General features: G+C 36.7%; 1 protein-coding gene and 1 long non-coding RNA gene across 5 annotated transcripts in view; one reads left to right on the forward strand and one right to left on the reverse strand.

The window, feature by feature from the left end:
* Window positions 1-238: 238 nt before the first annotated feature.
* LOC141401127 (uncharacterized) overlaps window positions 239-14,899 on the forward strand; it is a 73,796-nt gene continuing 59,135 nt past the window's right edge. Inside the window, exons 1-3 of one of the 4 annotated variants that reach the window (XM_073981000.1) lie at window positions 243-702; window positions 875-1,547; window positions 1,672-2,217. In XM_073981000.1, the coding sequence (XP_073837101.1) occupies window positions 1,940-2,217 (278 nt within the window). In that variant the 5' untranslated portion in view covers window positions 243-702; window positions 875-1,547; window positions 1,672-1,939. Of the gene's footprint in view, window positions 703-864; window positions 1,548-1,671; window positions 2,218-14,899 lie in introns of those variants that run through there. The other 3 variants (XM_073981003.1, XM_073981001.1, XM_073981002.1) reach the window with 3 other exon arrangements.
* LOC141402381 (uncharacterized) lies at window positions 8,762-10,403 on the reverse strand. Its single transcript, XR_012412617.1, has 2 exons — window positions 9,229-10,403; window positions 8,762-9,072 (listed from the first exon to the last, which is right to left on the reverse strand). It is a non-coding gene; the product is annotated as an uncharacterized lncRNA (long non-coding RNA).

Below are 14,899 nucleotides of genomic sequence, written 5' to 3' on the forward strand. Positions count from 1 at the left end.
GTCAATTCTTTTGCGTATACGTCCAATGAAAACTCATCTGAAATCCATTGGATTTCATTTGACGTATACGCAAAGGAATTGACAGTTGAAATCATCTCGATTTTGTAAATATAAACATACTATAAGTGTTGCCAACCAGTATTATTTTGTTTATCAACGCCGTTCACTAAAAGTCATCATTTCGTAGTGATTTACATTTTTGGGGTAAACACACACACACACTTCAGTGTTTTGGTTTATGGAGTCTGCAGAAATAATTGCAATAGTTTTGTGAATTTCGTTCGCGTAATTGGCACATAATAGAAAATAAAACAATATAAAAAGCAATTGAAAATTAGTGATTTAACACGTGATTTACACAGTGTTTGACCAAACAAAACAAAATTGTTGTCATAGTTTTTAATTTAGCGGAAGCTAAAATGACAGACGGGAAGTAATTTTAATAAAAGAAATTAAACCATTAAGACTTAATTGGTTTGAGATGGAAAAAAAATTGATTGGCCTATGACATATTGTTTATAATCTCTTGTAGCAAGAAAAAAAAACAAACAACTTTAGTGAGAGTGTAGTGAGGGTTGCCAATCTAAATGTGGAAATTGCAAGAGTTTTTGCGCGTGTGAGAAATAAATGAAATAACAATTGAATGGGTTATAACTGGCAAGTGTTTTTAGTGGAAATCGGAATAATAGCTGTTTTATACAAGTTTTGGTCTGTTCCTTTACTTTTGAAAATGGTAAAACCGGCAAAAGTAGCAAAAGTTGTGAACTGCTCTCATATGAATTGTGTGGGGTCAGAAGTAAAGGAACGCGTTTCGAGTAAAAAGTGGTAAAACTTGAATATTCTTGCACGTAAAGGAACAGGGCTTTTGTTGCAGTTTTTCTTTATCGAAACGAATAAAAAATTTAAAAGTTTTTGTTTACATCACCAAAAACAGGGCAACCCTGTTAATAGAAGTGTGAAATGAGCAAAACATATGCCATCATTCAGTGATCCGTGAGTTTTCATTTGATTAAGACATGTCTGTCATTTTCTTGTCCATTTTTTGTGGCATTTCGGTTTTATAAGCAGCTTTCTTTGCCAAAAATAGTGAAGAAAAATAACAAAAACAAAAAGTGCATTAGGAAAATACCAAATCAACGATAAAACCAACCACCATCACCCCCAGAAATAAAGTATTTGAAGCAGTTGTTTGAAGCAAAAAGTATTTGTATCCAAAAAGTCAAAGGTCTATCGAATGTTCTACAAAAAAATCTTTATTTAAAAATATTATGAATACAACGATGACCAAAGTAAAATGTATTGAAAGAAGAAAATGAAACAAAGAAAAAATAATCAATTTATGTGTGTGCCGATGCCGATGTTTGTGCTGAGAAAGAAGAAAAACAGCAACAGAGAAACGCAATTATCTGTGTTGTAGTTATTGTTTTTGTGCAGCACAGCTAGTGAAATAAAAACAAGAGAAAATTGTAACTACTTTGCCCTCCTCACCTTATCTTCTTAATTGTCATCCGGTCTCGTCGTCAACATCAACGCATAATGGGTTAAAAGTGAAATTATTGCTTTGTTCCAGAACCTGCAAGAAGCTACTATTTTTTACTACGATAACATTTTTTCCATTATGTTATCGGAAAAAATAGTAAAAATTAGTAGATTCTTGCAGTACTGGAACAGACCATATGTTGTTTGTTTTTTATTAACATTTAACGGTTGTGTGAGTGTCGGCTTTTGTTTTCTTCAGCCAAAAGGAAAACATTTGGCCCGGTGTGTATTATTTTAATTGGAAACTAAGTGGAAAAATTAATGAATTCATAAAGAAAATTAAATAAAAATACAAAAATACCTACCTTCTTATGCTTTTTATGGGTATATTTATGCGTGTGTTCGCTTTGCCAAAGACACAAAAGAAAACATCTGTTATCCCTTTACATATTAAAAGAGCATGGCCTTGTTAAACAAACTCTTCTTTCCGTCTTCTGCGTCGACCACACCATCACCCGCTGTCGCCGCCCCTACTGCTGCAACAACTTGTAATACTCAAAATACTCAAACAAACGTCTCATTATCGCGTTCTTCTTCTTTGGCTAGTATTTTATCCTCCTCTACTGCTAATTCAAATATCAACAGTGGCAGTTCTTCAAACCAAAAGACGAATGCAAAATATGCCAGCAATAGAAAAACATCGGGAAATCAATCAACACATTCTAAAAACTATTTAAGGTAAGTTATTGAACCGAGCCAAAGCTCGGTTTGTATAATATGCTGTACATATTTATTTACTGGACAAAAAAATAATGTTTTTGAAAAAAAGTCTATCAATAGTATTCTAGTCACGTTATTAGGTGCGTTCGTTTACAAGTTTTTAATAGGGTTTTACAGGGGTGGCACACATGGCCTGTTCTCCCGTACATTATTAAATGACAAAAAAGACGAACGACTTGTTATAGTACGTTTATATAAAACCGGATTTAACAAACCTACTGGGTTTCAAATGTCAATTCCGTTGCTTACATTTCAAATAAATCCTCATAAAGAAGGTTAACCCTGCAAAAAGCTATAATATAAACATGGCCTTCCTAGAGTTGGGTAATCTAGTTCCTAGTTCCTTGTACTAGTTCTAAAACGTATGAGTAACATCATGGACTATAACGTGTGATATTAAGTATACGCAGTTTGTTCAAAGAACTCTACTTATTACCATAGGTAAACATAGATGAACGAAATGAGCACACGCCTGTATTCTTCACTGTCCTAGGCACACTGATCACAACGACATATAGATTTCCGGGGGAAATCCATACTTTCCGAGATATGGGTCTTGACATTTCGGAAATGTTTTACTTTATATCCGTTGACTGTTTTGTTTGTGGGCACTTCACGGATTGGTTTAAAATTTCTACAACAGGTAGTCCTAGAGACCCTATTTTTCCGCAAAATTGAAATTGGTAGAAGCATCAACACTTTTGCGGGGTTAACCTTCTTTATGAGGATTTATTTGAAATATGAGCAATGGAATTGACATTTGAAAACCAGTGGGTTTGTTAAATCCGGTTATATATAAACGTACTACTATTCTGACCAAATATTCTTCAAGCTGTCAAAATGTTTGTCTATGATGTTTTCATTCAACTTATTCACAATACCAAACATTTGACAGATTGAAACCAACCAACCTGGGCGTTTTACGCCATTTTCTAATTTCATCATGCTCTTATGTTACACGCTAAAACTTTCATACGAAACTTTCCCATTATTTTGGCGTTCATAGATCGAGTTCCATACAAAAGTAATTTTATGAAATTACTGTAATAGGGAACTCGACCTAAGAACGCCAAAATAATGGGAAAGTTTCGTATGAAAGTTTCAGCGTGTAACATAAGAGAAACATGACAAAATAAACAAGGTAGATGGAATGGCACATTTAACAGGTCATCAGAATAACAGCTGATCACGATTTTTTACAATTTTTTTTTTTATTTTATGTACATTTATTTCCTATATACCCTCATATATTATAGAAAAAACATAACCATAAATTATCTAGATCTATATAAACATGTACCACCCAACCTATTGTTATCGTTTACCGATCATTCATTATTGTGAAATAGTCTCTAAATATTCGAATTAACGGCATTACGTGCAAACGAAAAGATTCTATGGCAAACAAATAACCACTAATTAATACAACTAATTGATTATTTTAACATTTGTTTTATTTACCTTTTTCTAACTTGTATTTGTAAAATGTAAACATTTTCGTTAAAAGTAATATTTACTTTACACTTATCATCATGTGGGGGGGTTGGCCTTCTTCATATGTGAATGACGTTTGCATTCTTGCATTGGGTGGAATTGCAAGATAACCACTGTGTACAACGATATCCATGGATGTTCGTTGTTCTATATAAAAAATAAATTATTTTTATTTTTTATTATGATGACATACGTAATCGTAATCGGTGGTTAAAGTCACTGATCATCATCCTGTTCTCTTATATCAGGTGTTGAAGTAAACTCTGGATGTCCACCACCGTGCGTAAATAAAACCTTATTTGCTTGAACATCATTAGTGGGATTGCATGGCTCTCTCTGCCGGGTTATAATATCCATTATGAGGTTGATTTATATTCAGTCTAATGTTAATGTGCTATAAGTCGACGAAGTATGGACTAGAGCTGGAAAACTATCGATATTCCCAACATTAGATATTTTCGACATTTCATGTCAAATTATCGATAGCTATCGATATTACCGTTGATATGTCATTACCATTAATTTGGAAATAGAAATGGGGGAAATGTCTATCCTTCACAGAAATATAAAAGAGAAAAAACAATTCCTTTTATTTAATAAAAAGACACAAAAAACATGTTAGTTTTTAAAAAAATTTGTACGTGACTACTGACCTACTTTCTCACATCCACAAAACCGAAAATCGCGTAATTTCTACTCATTTTAATAGATTTTAGGTAGAGGGATTAAAAATCCAATGATATCGATAGAGAAAACTATCTATCGATAATAAATTTTTTTAAAAATAATCGATATTATCGATAGTGACATTGATTTTTTGCCAGCTTATGAATCCTTGTTTTTGAAAGATAGGGAGGACTATTGATGTTAAACGATATATGATGTTCTACGTTGAAGTAAATAAATTTGCATGTTTACATTCGAAACTTCTGTTAGCTTAATTAAACCCCGCTAAATTCAGTACAATGTAAATGTGCTATAAGTAAACGATGTTTGGTCATCGTTTGTGTAAGCCCGATGTACGTTTTACGTAAAAACAAACAACATTGCATTACATTGGGATCGTGTATGTACAAGTCAACGACGATAACAACGATGTCCCTCGATCCAACAATATAACTGTCTTTATTGTTATAAGGATCGTTGAAGTCTGCATCTATTTTAAATCTCTTCCTACCAATTCTTGTTTTTGAAAGGTTAGAAAGAGATGTCCTGCTCGGATAAAATTGACTGAATTAACCCTTGAAATCGAAGTAACAAGACATATCCTAACTAAATTTGTTATGATCATTCAAGATACAAACATGTATGTCAGTTCCTAGGATTAATTCAGTCAGTTTTATCCGAGCAGGTGTAGCTGCCATCATTATAGTATTTAGGACCATGCCAATACCATGAATGTTAGGACTCGTATGTCATATATATTCACTGGACAATAGCCGTAGACTATCCCCGCATTTTCACATACAATATCAGGGACCTATGGCTTATCCTGATGACGTTATTTTAGTTTATAGTACTAAAATACGTAATTTTTCAAAGTCCGGTCTGGGTTATCAATATTTTCCCTATGGATCGAGCACACATAATCTCCTGAAAGAATTTATTATGAAAAAAACATGAATAAAATATATTTTGTGACCGCAGATAACGAAAATATGAATAACAAGTAAAAAAGTATCAGTCGGCTTTGCCGACAGAGATATACCCTCAGCCTGTGTATATTGAAACAATTTTTTTTCCAAAATACGTATGTATTTAGGGGGTTTTAAAAATGTTGGGCGTTTGAACAGCCAAAAATATTGATTAGGATTAAAGATCAAATGTTTTGCGGAGGAGATACTAAAAGGAATGGATCTACATTGACCATTATGAAAGTGGATCTCCAGCCACTACATATGGTGCCATAGTAGGTTTTTACACCCTTCGGCTGGTTTCTCAAGAAGTATGGACTTGCCCTTGAAAAAACGTTTACCATCGTAATTGAGGCAGCAAATGCAAGTTGCTTCAACCAAAATCAAAGGGATTCGAGAGCAGGTCTTAAAATGAACTTATCCGAAATTTTGTGTGGGAGGTACCGGATGGAGTGGACAAATATAGTCCATATTTAAACCTGATCTATATCTAGTAGATATATTAGGATGTGTAAAGTATAGACCAATTCGGCCACTCCCTTCAAGAGTTACCGTATGAACAATTTTTCCGAAAATTGTTGAAATTTTGTGGGGGAGGTACCTGAAGGAGTGGACCGATATGGCTTATCTTCAAACTTAAACTATGTTTGGACAAAATATTACTAAGGCCATATTTTGGACCGAATCGGCAGATCCGTTAGAGAGTTCTCTTGCGCTCCAAACACCTCACACGGTGTCATAGGGGTTTTTGTAACTTTCATGCTATTTTCTCAGGAAGTATGGACTTGCCCCTAATAAAACTTGTACCGTCGTATGGAGGGCAGTAAATACAAGTTGCTAAAACAAAAATCAAAGCGATTCGAGAGATGGCCCTAAACTGAACTTTTCCGAAATTTTGTGTGGGAGGTACCCGAAGGAGTGGACCTATTGAGACCCTATTAAAACCTCATATTCCTCTGGTAGAAAGTTTACACTATACAAAGTATGGACCAAATCGGTCACTCCCTTCAAGAGTTATCGTGCGCACAAACTTTCCGAACATTTTCGAACTTTTGTGGGGGAGGTACCGGAAGGAGTGGACCGATGTAGCTCATCTTCGAACTTAAACTAAGTTTGGGCAAAATATTACGAAAGCCAAAATTTGAACCGAATCGGTTCATCCGTTCGAGAGTTATCGTGCGCTCCAGCCAGCAGGACAGACAGACAGACGGACGGACATGGCTACATCGACTCCAAATTGTCTGAAACACATTTCGTCCAAACATACTTGGGGTCTAAAACCATTATTTCGATGAGGCACATTTTCATCGTATCAAAGTGTATATACCCTTCTTAGCCTAAAGGCTGAGGGTATAAAAACGGTAGAATATGGTCCTAAATCATATATGAAAAGCGAAAGCTTCTGGAGATGTTAAATGTTATAGCTACAAATTTCTTTTGTTCAGAGACTCATAATGAAATTTTATTTAGAACATTTCTTCTTTTGCCACATCCCCCAAAAACTGAGTTATTTTAGGAGATTTTGGCTCAGAATGGAATACATTTTAATTGAGAGTCTAAAAGTGTAACTAATAATTTCTACCTATAATATCTAATTTTGTAACGCCATTTTCTTAACAAAGTATTTCGCTTAGATATCTTGTTTGTTCTGGGACTTACAGTAACATTTTGTGTAGAATATTTCTTCTTTTAACACCTTTCGTCTAGAATTAAATTTCATGTTACTTTCATGCATCAACTCGAAAAAAGAACAAAACAAATTTATTCAAAAAAAATATTTGGGTGTTTTGTTGGCAAACTTGATGTATATATTTTAGTGATATATAATGCAAATACATAATTTATTTATTCGGCGACTTATATTGGAATTTGATGGAGATTATTTTTGTCTTTGATGTCTTCTATCTAGAATGAAGTTTTGTGGGACAAAACTTAATAAACTCAGATACAGTACAACATTAACCCTAAAAGTGATTTTACTTTTAACAGATTCCTGGCGTTTAGGTACGATTTAGAATTTTGATGTATTCGGGGACCCATAGTAAAATTTTATGACAAATAATTTTGTAGAATATTTTGATCTGATACGATCACATTTCAAAGGAGTTTTTAAACGTTTTTGAAAAAAGGGACCAAAAAGACCACTTTAGTAACTCGCAAGAGCGTTAATTTTTTTCATAAAAAGATACCCCGCATTGTTGTCAGTTATATTGCCAAAGGCACTTTGTACCTAAAATGCAAGGATTCCAAGGAATCTGATGTCGAATATATCAAAACCTGTAGAAATGGGCGGAACTTGCCACGCCTATTTAGGTTACTTCCCGACGTAAACTTTCAAAACGCCGATACGCGTGTCTTCTTTTTTCGGTCCTCTTTCATAATCTGTGGGGTTTCTTGTAATTTAAAAAAGTTAGATTTTGTTGCACAGCGTAATTATTTTTTTATTTATTTTGTTTAAAATTGAAACACCTTTTCATTGCTTTGGAGCATGGCACAATTACGCAGTTAATGGCATCGTAAACTTTTGAATATGTTATGTCAAAATTTTCTCTATGTTGTTGGCGAAAAACAACAAAAATATTTTTTTATAAAGGGATTTGAATTTCATGTTCGATCACCTGGTGTGATACCACTACCTGGCCATGCTTTGGAGTTAGTTTTTCTTTCATACATTGACGCCAATGTTTTTGTTGTGGTAATCAACTGTTACCTTGCTAAAGTTTACTAAATGCTGTCTTTTTTACTTTTTTCTATTTTCGTATCAAATAGTAAAATCTGTCTTACTCTCTGAAAAGAGGGTACTGAGTAATAATTATTTTATCATGGGTGTAACGCCAAAAACAGCTGATAGTTGCCGAAAATTCCTTATTGTGAATAAAGTCACATAGAAAAGATACACAATCAATTCACAGTAATGCACTATTGTAAACAAATTTTGACTTTATTTATTGTGTCTTTTATTTATGAAAGTTTTTAATTATTTGACCTAAGGAGTTTGTATTGAAAAAGTGAATTCTAGCGAAGTCCCACACACGCAACAAATATCCTACGATCGTTTTGACGTTTGGTCTGAATTTGAGCAACTGATGTAACACCTTGAGCAACCAACCGATGCAACACCTCTTTGTTCCAGAGGTGGAATCCAATATGTCTGTAGACATCATTAGTGTTCGCCTTATGACAAAAATACTCTGAGTAAAGACTATTCTCAGTCCAATCTCCAATAAGAATGGCAAATACAAAAACAGTACCACACAGACACAGCTGTTGTATGAAAAGGAATATAAACAAATGCAAAAGAAACAAAAAGGCGGAATAAAATTGTCATTAAAACTTGTTGTTGCTGCTGGTGCTGAGAACTAAGAAAAAACACATAAAGAACAAAAATAAATTTATTGCAATTATTTACTAAAAACTGCTGCTGGCAGTCTGTGTCAATAAATTGTTTTGTTATTTTTTTTTTTTTGTTTTTGATAAGAACAATTTTGTTTGTTGCCGCTGTTTCATTGTTTGCAGGTTCAGTGTTTACAATCAGCCAGCCAAAGAACGACAAACAACAGCACTTAATTCCCAAATGGTTATTGAGTGGGGTTTTTAAAGACTTTTGACACCTTATTGTTGGCTATGATTCCCCAAGTAACTGTTTTTGTTGCTGTTGTAAACATTTGGCAATGTTTGATGAACTCTTTGGATTAAAAAAACACATTAAAAAGGGAGTTTAAAATCAATTCAAACAACAAAGAAAAATATAAATTAGATTGTTTAGGTATCAGGAAGGGAGGGAGGGAGATAGGGAGCAAGGAATTAATGGGAGGATGGGGAGGTTGTTGTTATTTCCTACCTTTGTTGGCATGGTTGTACAAATAAACGATCTGAGTTTTGGATGTAGAGGACACACCAACAACGCAGGCGGCAAACAACCGGCCCGGTACGTCAACCCGCCATTCAGCCACTCAACCAACCAGCCAGCCAGCTAGCTAGGCAAGCGGGCAAAGGCATTCACTCTTAAAATATAAATAAAAAAGCAATCACATGACTTGGTCGATAATCATTGTACGTCTCTCGTGATTATTATGTCATACAGTACATGTGTGTGTGTGTGTGAGTCGTTTTCTGTTTCGGTTGTGGGTTTGTATGATTGCTTGCCATTGTTGTTGCTTTCTGCTTGTTGTTTTTGTTTACAATATGAATGGATTTCTTTGTGTATTTTGTTGTTGTATTTCATTGGAGGCGGATGAAGAGGAGCGCGCGCAAACCTCTTGAAATTTGTATTTTCATTCATACAATTTATCCAATTTTTATAATTTCAATTCTACTTTTCTTTGCTTGCTCTCTCTCTCTTCCTTCCTCTTTCTCAATAGTTTTTATTCTATTATTTGCATAATTCCTAATTCTAATTTCTTAATTAAAAAGGAAAGATAGAAACAGCAACAACAACAAATTTATTCTAGTCACATGCACTGAATCGGTAGCGACGTCCGTCGACAACATCAACAACAATAGATTACACTGCATTGCCATATATTAGCCAATTATGGGTCACAAGTGTCCAAAACAGAAATTAGATCTATCTTATCTAATTGGAAAATTATATAGGTACCTACTCACCTACCCAACCAACTAAGGTAGCATTGTGAACAGCTAAGGTAGTGGTGTTAGGTAGGTAGTTGGTTGGATGGATGGATACACACAAACTATATTGGATATTGGACTTTGATTGTTTTTAAGCGTTATTTTTTATTACTATTCACAGTATCCATAAACATATGAGAACACATGAGTATAGTTGGTAATTATAAGTAAGTTTGTTAGTGATTTTCAATTGGAGATTAGATTGGCGTCCCTTTAGTTCAAATCTAGTAACTCACTTTTGCACACATAGTTGCAGTTGACCCATTGAACTAAAACTTTGCACACTTTTCAGATTTGGATGACAATACATGAATATGATACCAAAACCAATATGGGTACATTTTTTCTTATAGCCCCATATAGCGGTACCACCCGATTTAAAATATTTTATCGTCCCATGATGTCTATGTCATCAGCATAAGCAAGTAACACCGATAGCGGTGTAAATTGTGTCATTTCTTTTGACATTTGCATCTCGTATTACCTTTTCCAGCAACATGTTGAATAGGTCACACGAAAGGCTGTCTCCTTGTCTGAAACCTCATTTGGTACTGAACTGTTCGGAGAGGTTCTTTCCAATTTTAACTGAGGACCTAGTATCAGTTAAAGTCATCTTACAAAGCCGAATGAGCTTTCCGGGGATACCAAATTCAGACATTGCTTGGAATACCTTTGAACGTAGCGGGCTGTCGAAGGCTGCTTTATAATCAACAAAAAGGTGGTAGGTGTCGATCTGCATCTCTTGGGTCTTCTCCAGGATTTGCCGCAGGGTAAATATCTGGTCAATGGTGGACTTGCCAGGTCTAAAGCCGCATTGGTATGGTCCAATTATTTCGTTGACCATGGGCTTTAGTCGTTCGCACAATATCCCTGACACTATCTTGTAGGCAATCGGGAGTAGACTTATGCCCCTATAGTTAGAGCATACAGTCTTATCTCCTTTCTTATGGACGGGGCACAGGATACTCAGGTTCCAATCGTCGGGTACTCGTTCTTCTTGCCAGATGGTGCTAACTAGCTGATGCATACACCTTATCAGCGTGTCGCCTCCTGTTTTAAACAGCTCGGTAAGCCATCGGCTCCTTCTGCTTTATTATTCTTTAGCCGGTTGATTGCTGTTTTTACCTCATCTTGGCCGGGCGGTATACCTTCTATACCATCTTCTGGGATTGGATCTGTGGTATCATCGTCGACTTCGCTACTATTGGATACCAGCAGATTGGAAAAATGCTCCTTCCATATCCTGAGCACGCTATATGTATCTGTTACTAAATTACCTTGCTGGTCTCTACAGGAGGATGTGCCTATACCAAAGCCATCAGTTTGATGTTTCACTCTTTGGTAGAATTTTCGGACTTCATTCTGGCTCCTGTACATCTCGATTTTTTCACACTCCCGCTTTTCCATTTCTCTCTTTTTCTTGCGGAAAAGACGTTTCTCTTCTCTCCTTTTCTCACAATATCTCTCCCGTGCGCTACGCGTTGCTACTGATTGTAAAGTAGCTCTATACGCCGGATTTTTCTCTTCGGTAGCAGCACGACACTCCTGGTCATACCATGAATTCCTTTGTGGAGGTCTCTGGTATCCAAGTATGGATTTTGCGGTTGTTTGCATGGAGTGGGCAATATTTTGCCGTTTTGTTGTTATGTTATCGGGACAAGGAGTGCTCTCATTAAGCAGTTGGGCTAGTTGAGTGGAATATGCTGTGGCTATCTGTTGTGTTTGCAGCCTAGCGATGTACAACTTCCGCGTTGTGTCTGTTCGTGCTTTATTTGTAACATTTAGACGGGTACGTACCTTTGCTGCAACAAGGTAGTGGTCCGAGTCTATGTTTGCTCCTCGGAACGAACGCACATCCAACAAGCTCGAAGAATGTCTTCCATCTATCACAACATGATCAATTTGATTACTTGTTCTTTGATCTGGAGACAGTCATGTGCCTTTATGAATATCGATATGATTAAATCTGATACTGCTAACTACCATGTTTTTTGCAGCTGCAAAGTCTATCATACCTTTGTCAGATGTTTCACTGTGGAGACTGAATTTCCCGACTGTTGGGCTAAAGATATTCTCCTTTCCAATTTTGGCATTAAAATCGCCTAGAATGATTTTAATGTCATGGGCAGGGCAACGGTCATATGTTTCTTCTAAGCGCTCGTAAAATATATCTTTGGTCTGTTCGTCCTTTTCTTCAGTGGGAGCATGAGCGCAAATAAAGCTGATGATGAATAATTTTGCTTTTATTCGAATTGCAGCAAGTCTTGCATTCACTGGGATGAAGCTGGATACCAGATGTTTTAGTCTCCGACTTACTACAAATCCGCAACCGTCATGGGCGCTATAATACAGTGCGTCACCTTTAGGTGTTGTTGTGACGCCTTTCCCAATCCATCGTATTTCCTGTATGACAGTAATATCGGCCTTGTACTTTTCAAGTACGTCTTCCAATGCGAAGACTGCACCTTCTCTATAAAGAGTGCGAACATTCCAGGGTTCGTCAACTTTAGAGGGGTTCGTTTTTCATTTCTTTTGTTTTTTCACAGTAGGCTGTTTTTTCTAGGGGACGCCCAAACCTAAGTTGTTAACGTTCTTATGGGTGAACGCGCGGCTCACTACCTTTAACGGGTGTTAAAGGCAGTTCCCCAGGTGACACCACGGGGAGGTCAGTGTCCACTTGAGATGAAAGAAGGACCAAGATAAATCCTGGGCTTTGTCATGTTAAAACCGGTCAGGACCGTTCCTTGGTATATTCCATCCCCTACGTCACCCTCTAGTTTTAAGTGCAGTTATAAATAAAACACTGTAACTTATTTTTTTAATTATTTTTTATTCTTAATTATTAATTAATTATTTTTTATTATAATTATATTTTATTACTTCAAAAACTAAAATTTTTACTCACCCACTTCCCTTAGGTTTGTAAATATTTTATTAATGGATTGTCCTAAAAGTCGTTTAGCAGAACCTCTCGGATCAGGCTGAAGTTTAAGAGCTGTTTGGGGATAGTTTTGAAATTTTAATCTAAGGTACTTCTTGTTGTTGTTTTTGTCGTAACAGTATTTATATGTTTATATGTTCTTTTTTCAGCTTAATCTGGCTCTGGGTCTATCTCCATACAATTTTTGAACATTTTGCTTCGAAAAAGTCATATTTGGTCTAGTGGGCCCAGGTACAGGACCAGACTGGATCAGATTTGTTAGGGATTGCGAACCTACCGTCACATCACCGTCAGTGGAGCTGTCATCATCAGACCTCCTAGTTGACTCAGCTGGGATCACCGTAATGTCCAGTTCGTCGTCAGTGAGGGTGAGATTATTTAGCATGTCCTCGGTGGCATGGTCGGAACAAGTCTCTCCAGTTGGTCACGGAGTTCCCTACTCTGTCTCTCAAGACTGTCTCCAATAACTTTGAAATTTCCGTGTAGGTCGCCCCCGCCAGAAACTACGTTCCTGTCAGCCGTGGACTGATTTACACCAGTTATGGCAAAAGCGTTGTCTTTTGGAATTGCCGGTTCGTCAACTATATTTCGGATTGAACTTTCTGCACTTGTAGCAGTTACAGCTGTAGCTGACAACCGCTTGATCTCGACGGCACGTGGCTTGTGATCTCACCAACGCTTACTGGGTACTGGGTTATTAACTCCCTGCACCGTAACTTTACTCCTTTTTTTTGTCTTTTACCCATCTTAGTTGATTTATTTAAGGGAAATACCCCGATCCAATTTTTGTCCACGGGGGGTTTAAAAGAAAAGCCCCCAGGGTCTTTGAGATATGTGAAGACAGAATCGCCTTCGGTTTCCCTCGGGCAGTGCTGACCCCACATAACTCAGAGACTCCCTTCCCATCCGCAACCCGGGAAGACGCGCCCAGTAGAAGATTGGCAACTTCCGTGGGACAACTCCCGACAACGTACGTGTAAAAATTTTCAGCTTTTTAGGCAACATCAGAAATATCTTTCGATAGCGGAATCTCAAGTTATCTCTAGCACAGTGAACAGTGTTTTTATTTTCTTCATGGACCAGAAAAGTCCACACACAGTTTATTTTCGTCGATGTGAATTCCGGCTATTCATAATCCGAAGATCCTTGGGATAGAATTCGACAATCTTCTCCACTTCTCTTGGCACCGTACCCACATCAACCAGAACGTGAAATCCAGGAACAAAGCCTAATTAATTAACTGACACCTCCAGGTGTAAAGATAAGAATGTATTCATCGCCATTGGTTGCCCTGCTTTAATTATGCCGTCCCGGTCTGGACTTCCTTCCTGAGTGACACGCAATGGTGAATTCTGCAAACTTGACAAAATAATGCTCTACGAATTGCATCCATGTGGCAAATGTGGATCATCTTCACGAAAAGACCAGGATATTGTTAATCAGGCGACATAATGTGTTGCTGACAGTTTCTGCTGGCATTTTATGACCCTAACCATTAGGTTGTCATAGAAGATCAACCACCTAAAGCAATCTGTAAGGACTTCAGGTGCTGTCGTTGGGACATATAAGATATCATTCCATAGGACGTCAATCGAATCTCTCTGTACTCTCTGAACACCGTGCATCAAAATTGCTGCAGATGCAACAATGTCCTAAGCTAACGTTCTCCCGAAATTTCGGATAGTGAGTGGCTTTCTTCAAGGAAAACACGTTCCATATTGGCACAGTTTAGGTCCGGTTACAGTAGGATTCCAATTTCTACAGAGAACGCATGCCCTTAAAGAAGTCTGAGTCTGAGAATTTTATAACTAAGTGTCCAATGTTCGCTAAGGGAATAAGCTTTTGGTTTGCATGGCCGCAGCTTGGGCGCCAATAATCCAATACGTTTGCCTAAACATTATGACTTCGAAGATAATCCAGTTTAATGACAGTACTTGGA

This window comes from Musca autumnalis, unplaced genomic scaffold, assembly GCF_047663935.1.
Source record: "Musca autumnalis isolate F117 unplaced genomic scaffold, ASM4766393v1 scaffold_4, whole genome shotgun sequence".
NCBI classification, from domain to species: Eukaryota; Metazoa; Arthropoda; class Insecta; order Diptera; family Muscidae; genus Musca; species Musca autumnalis.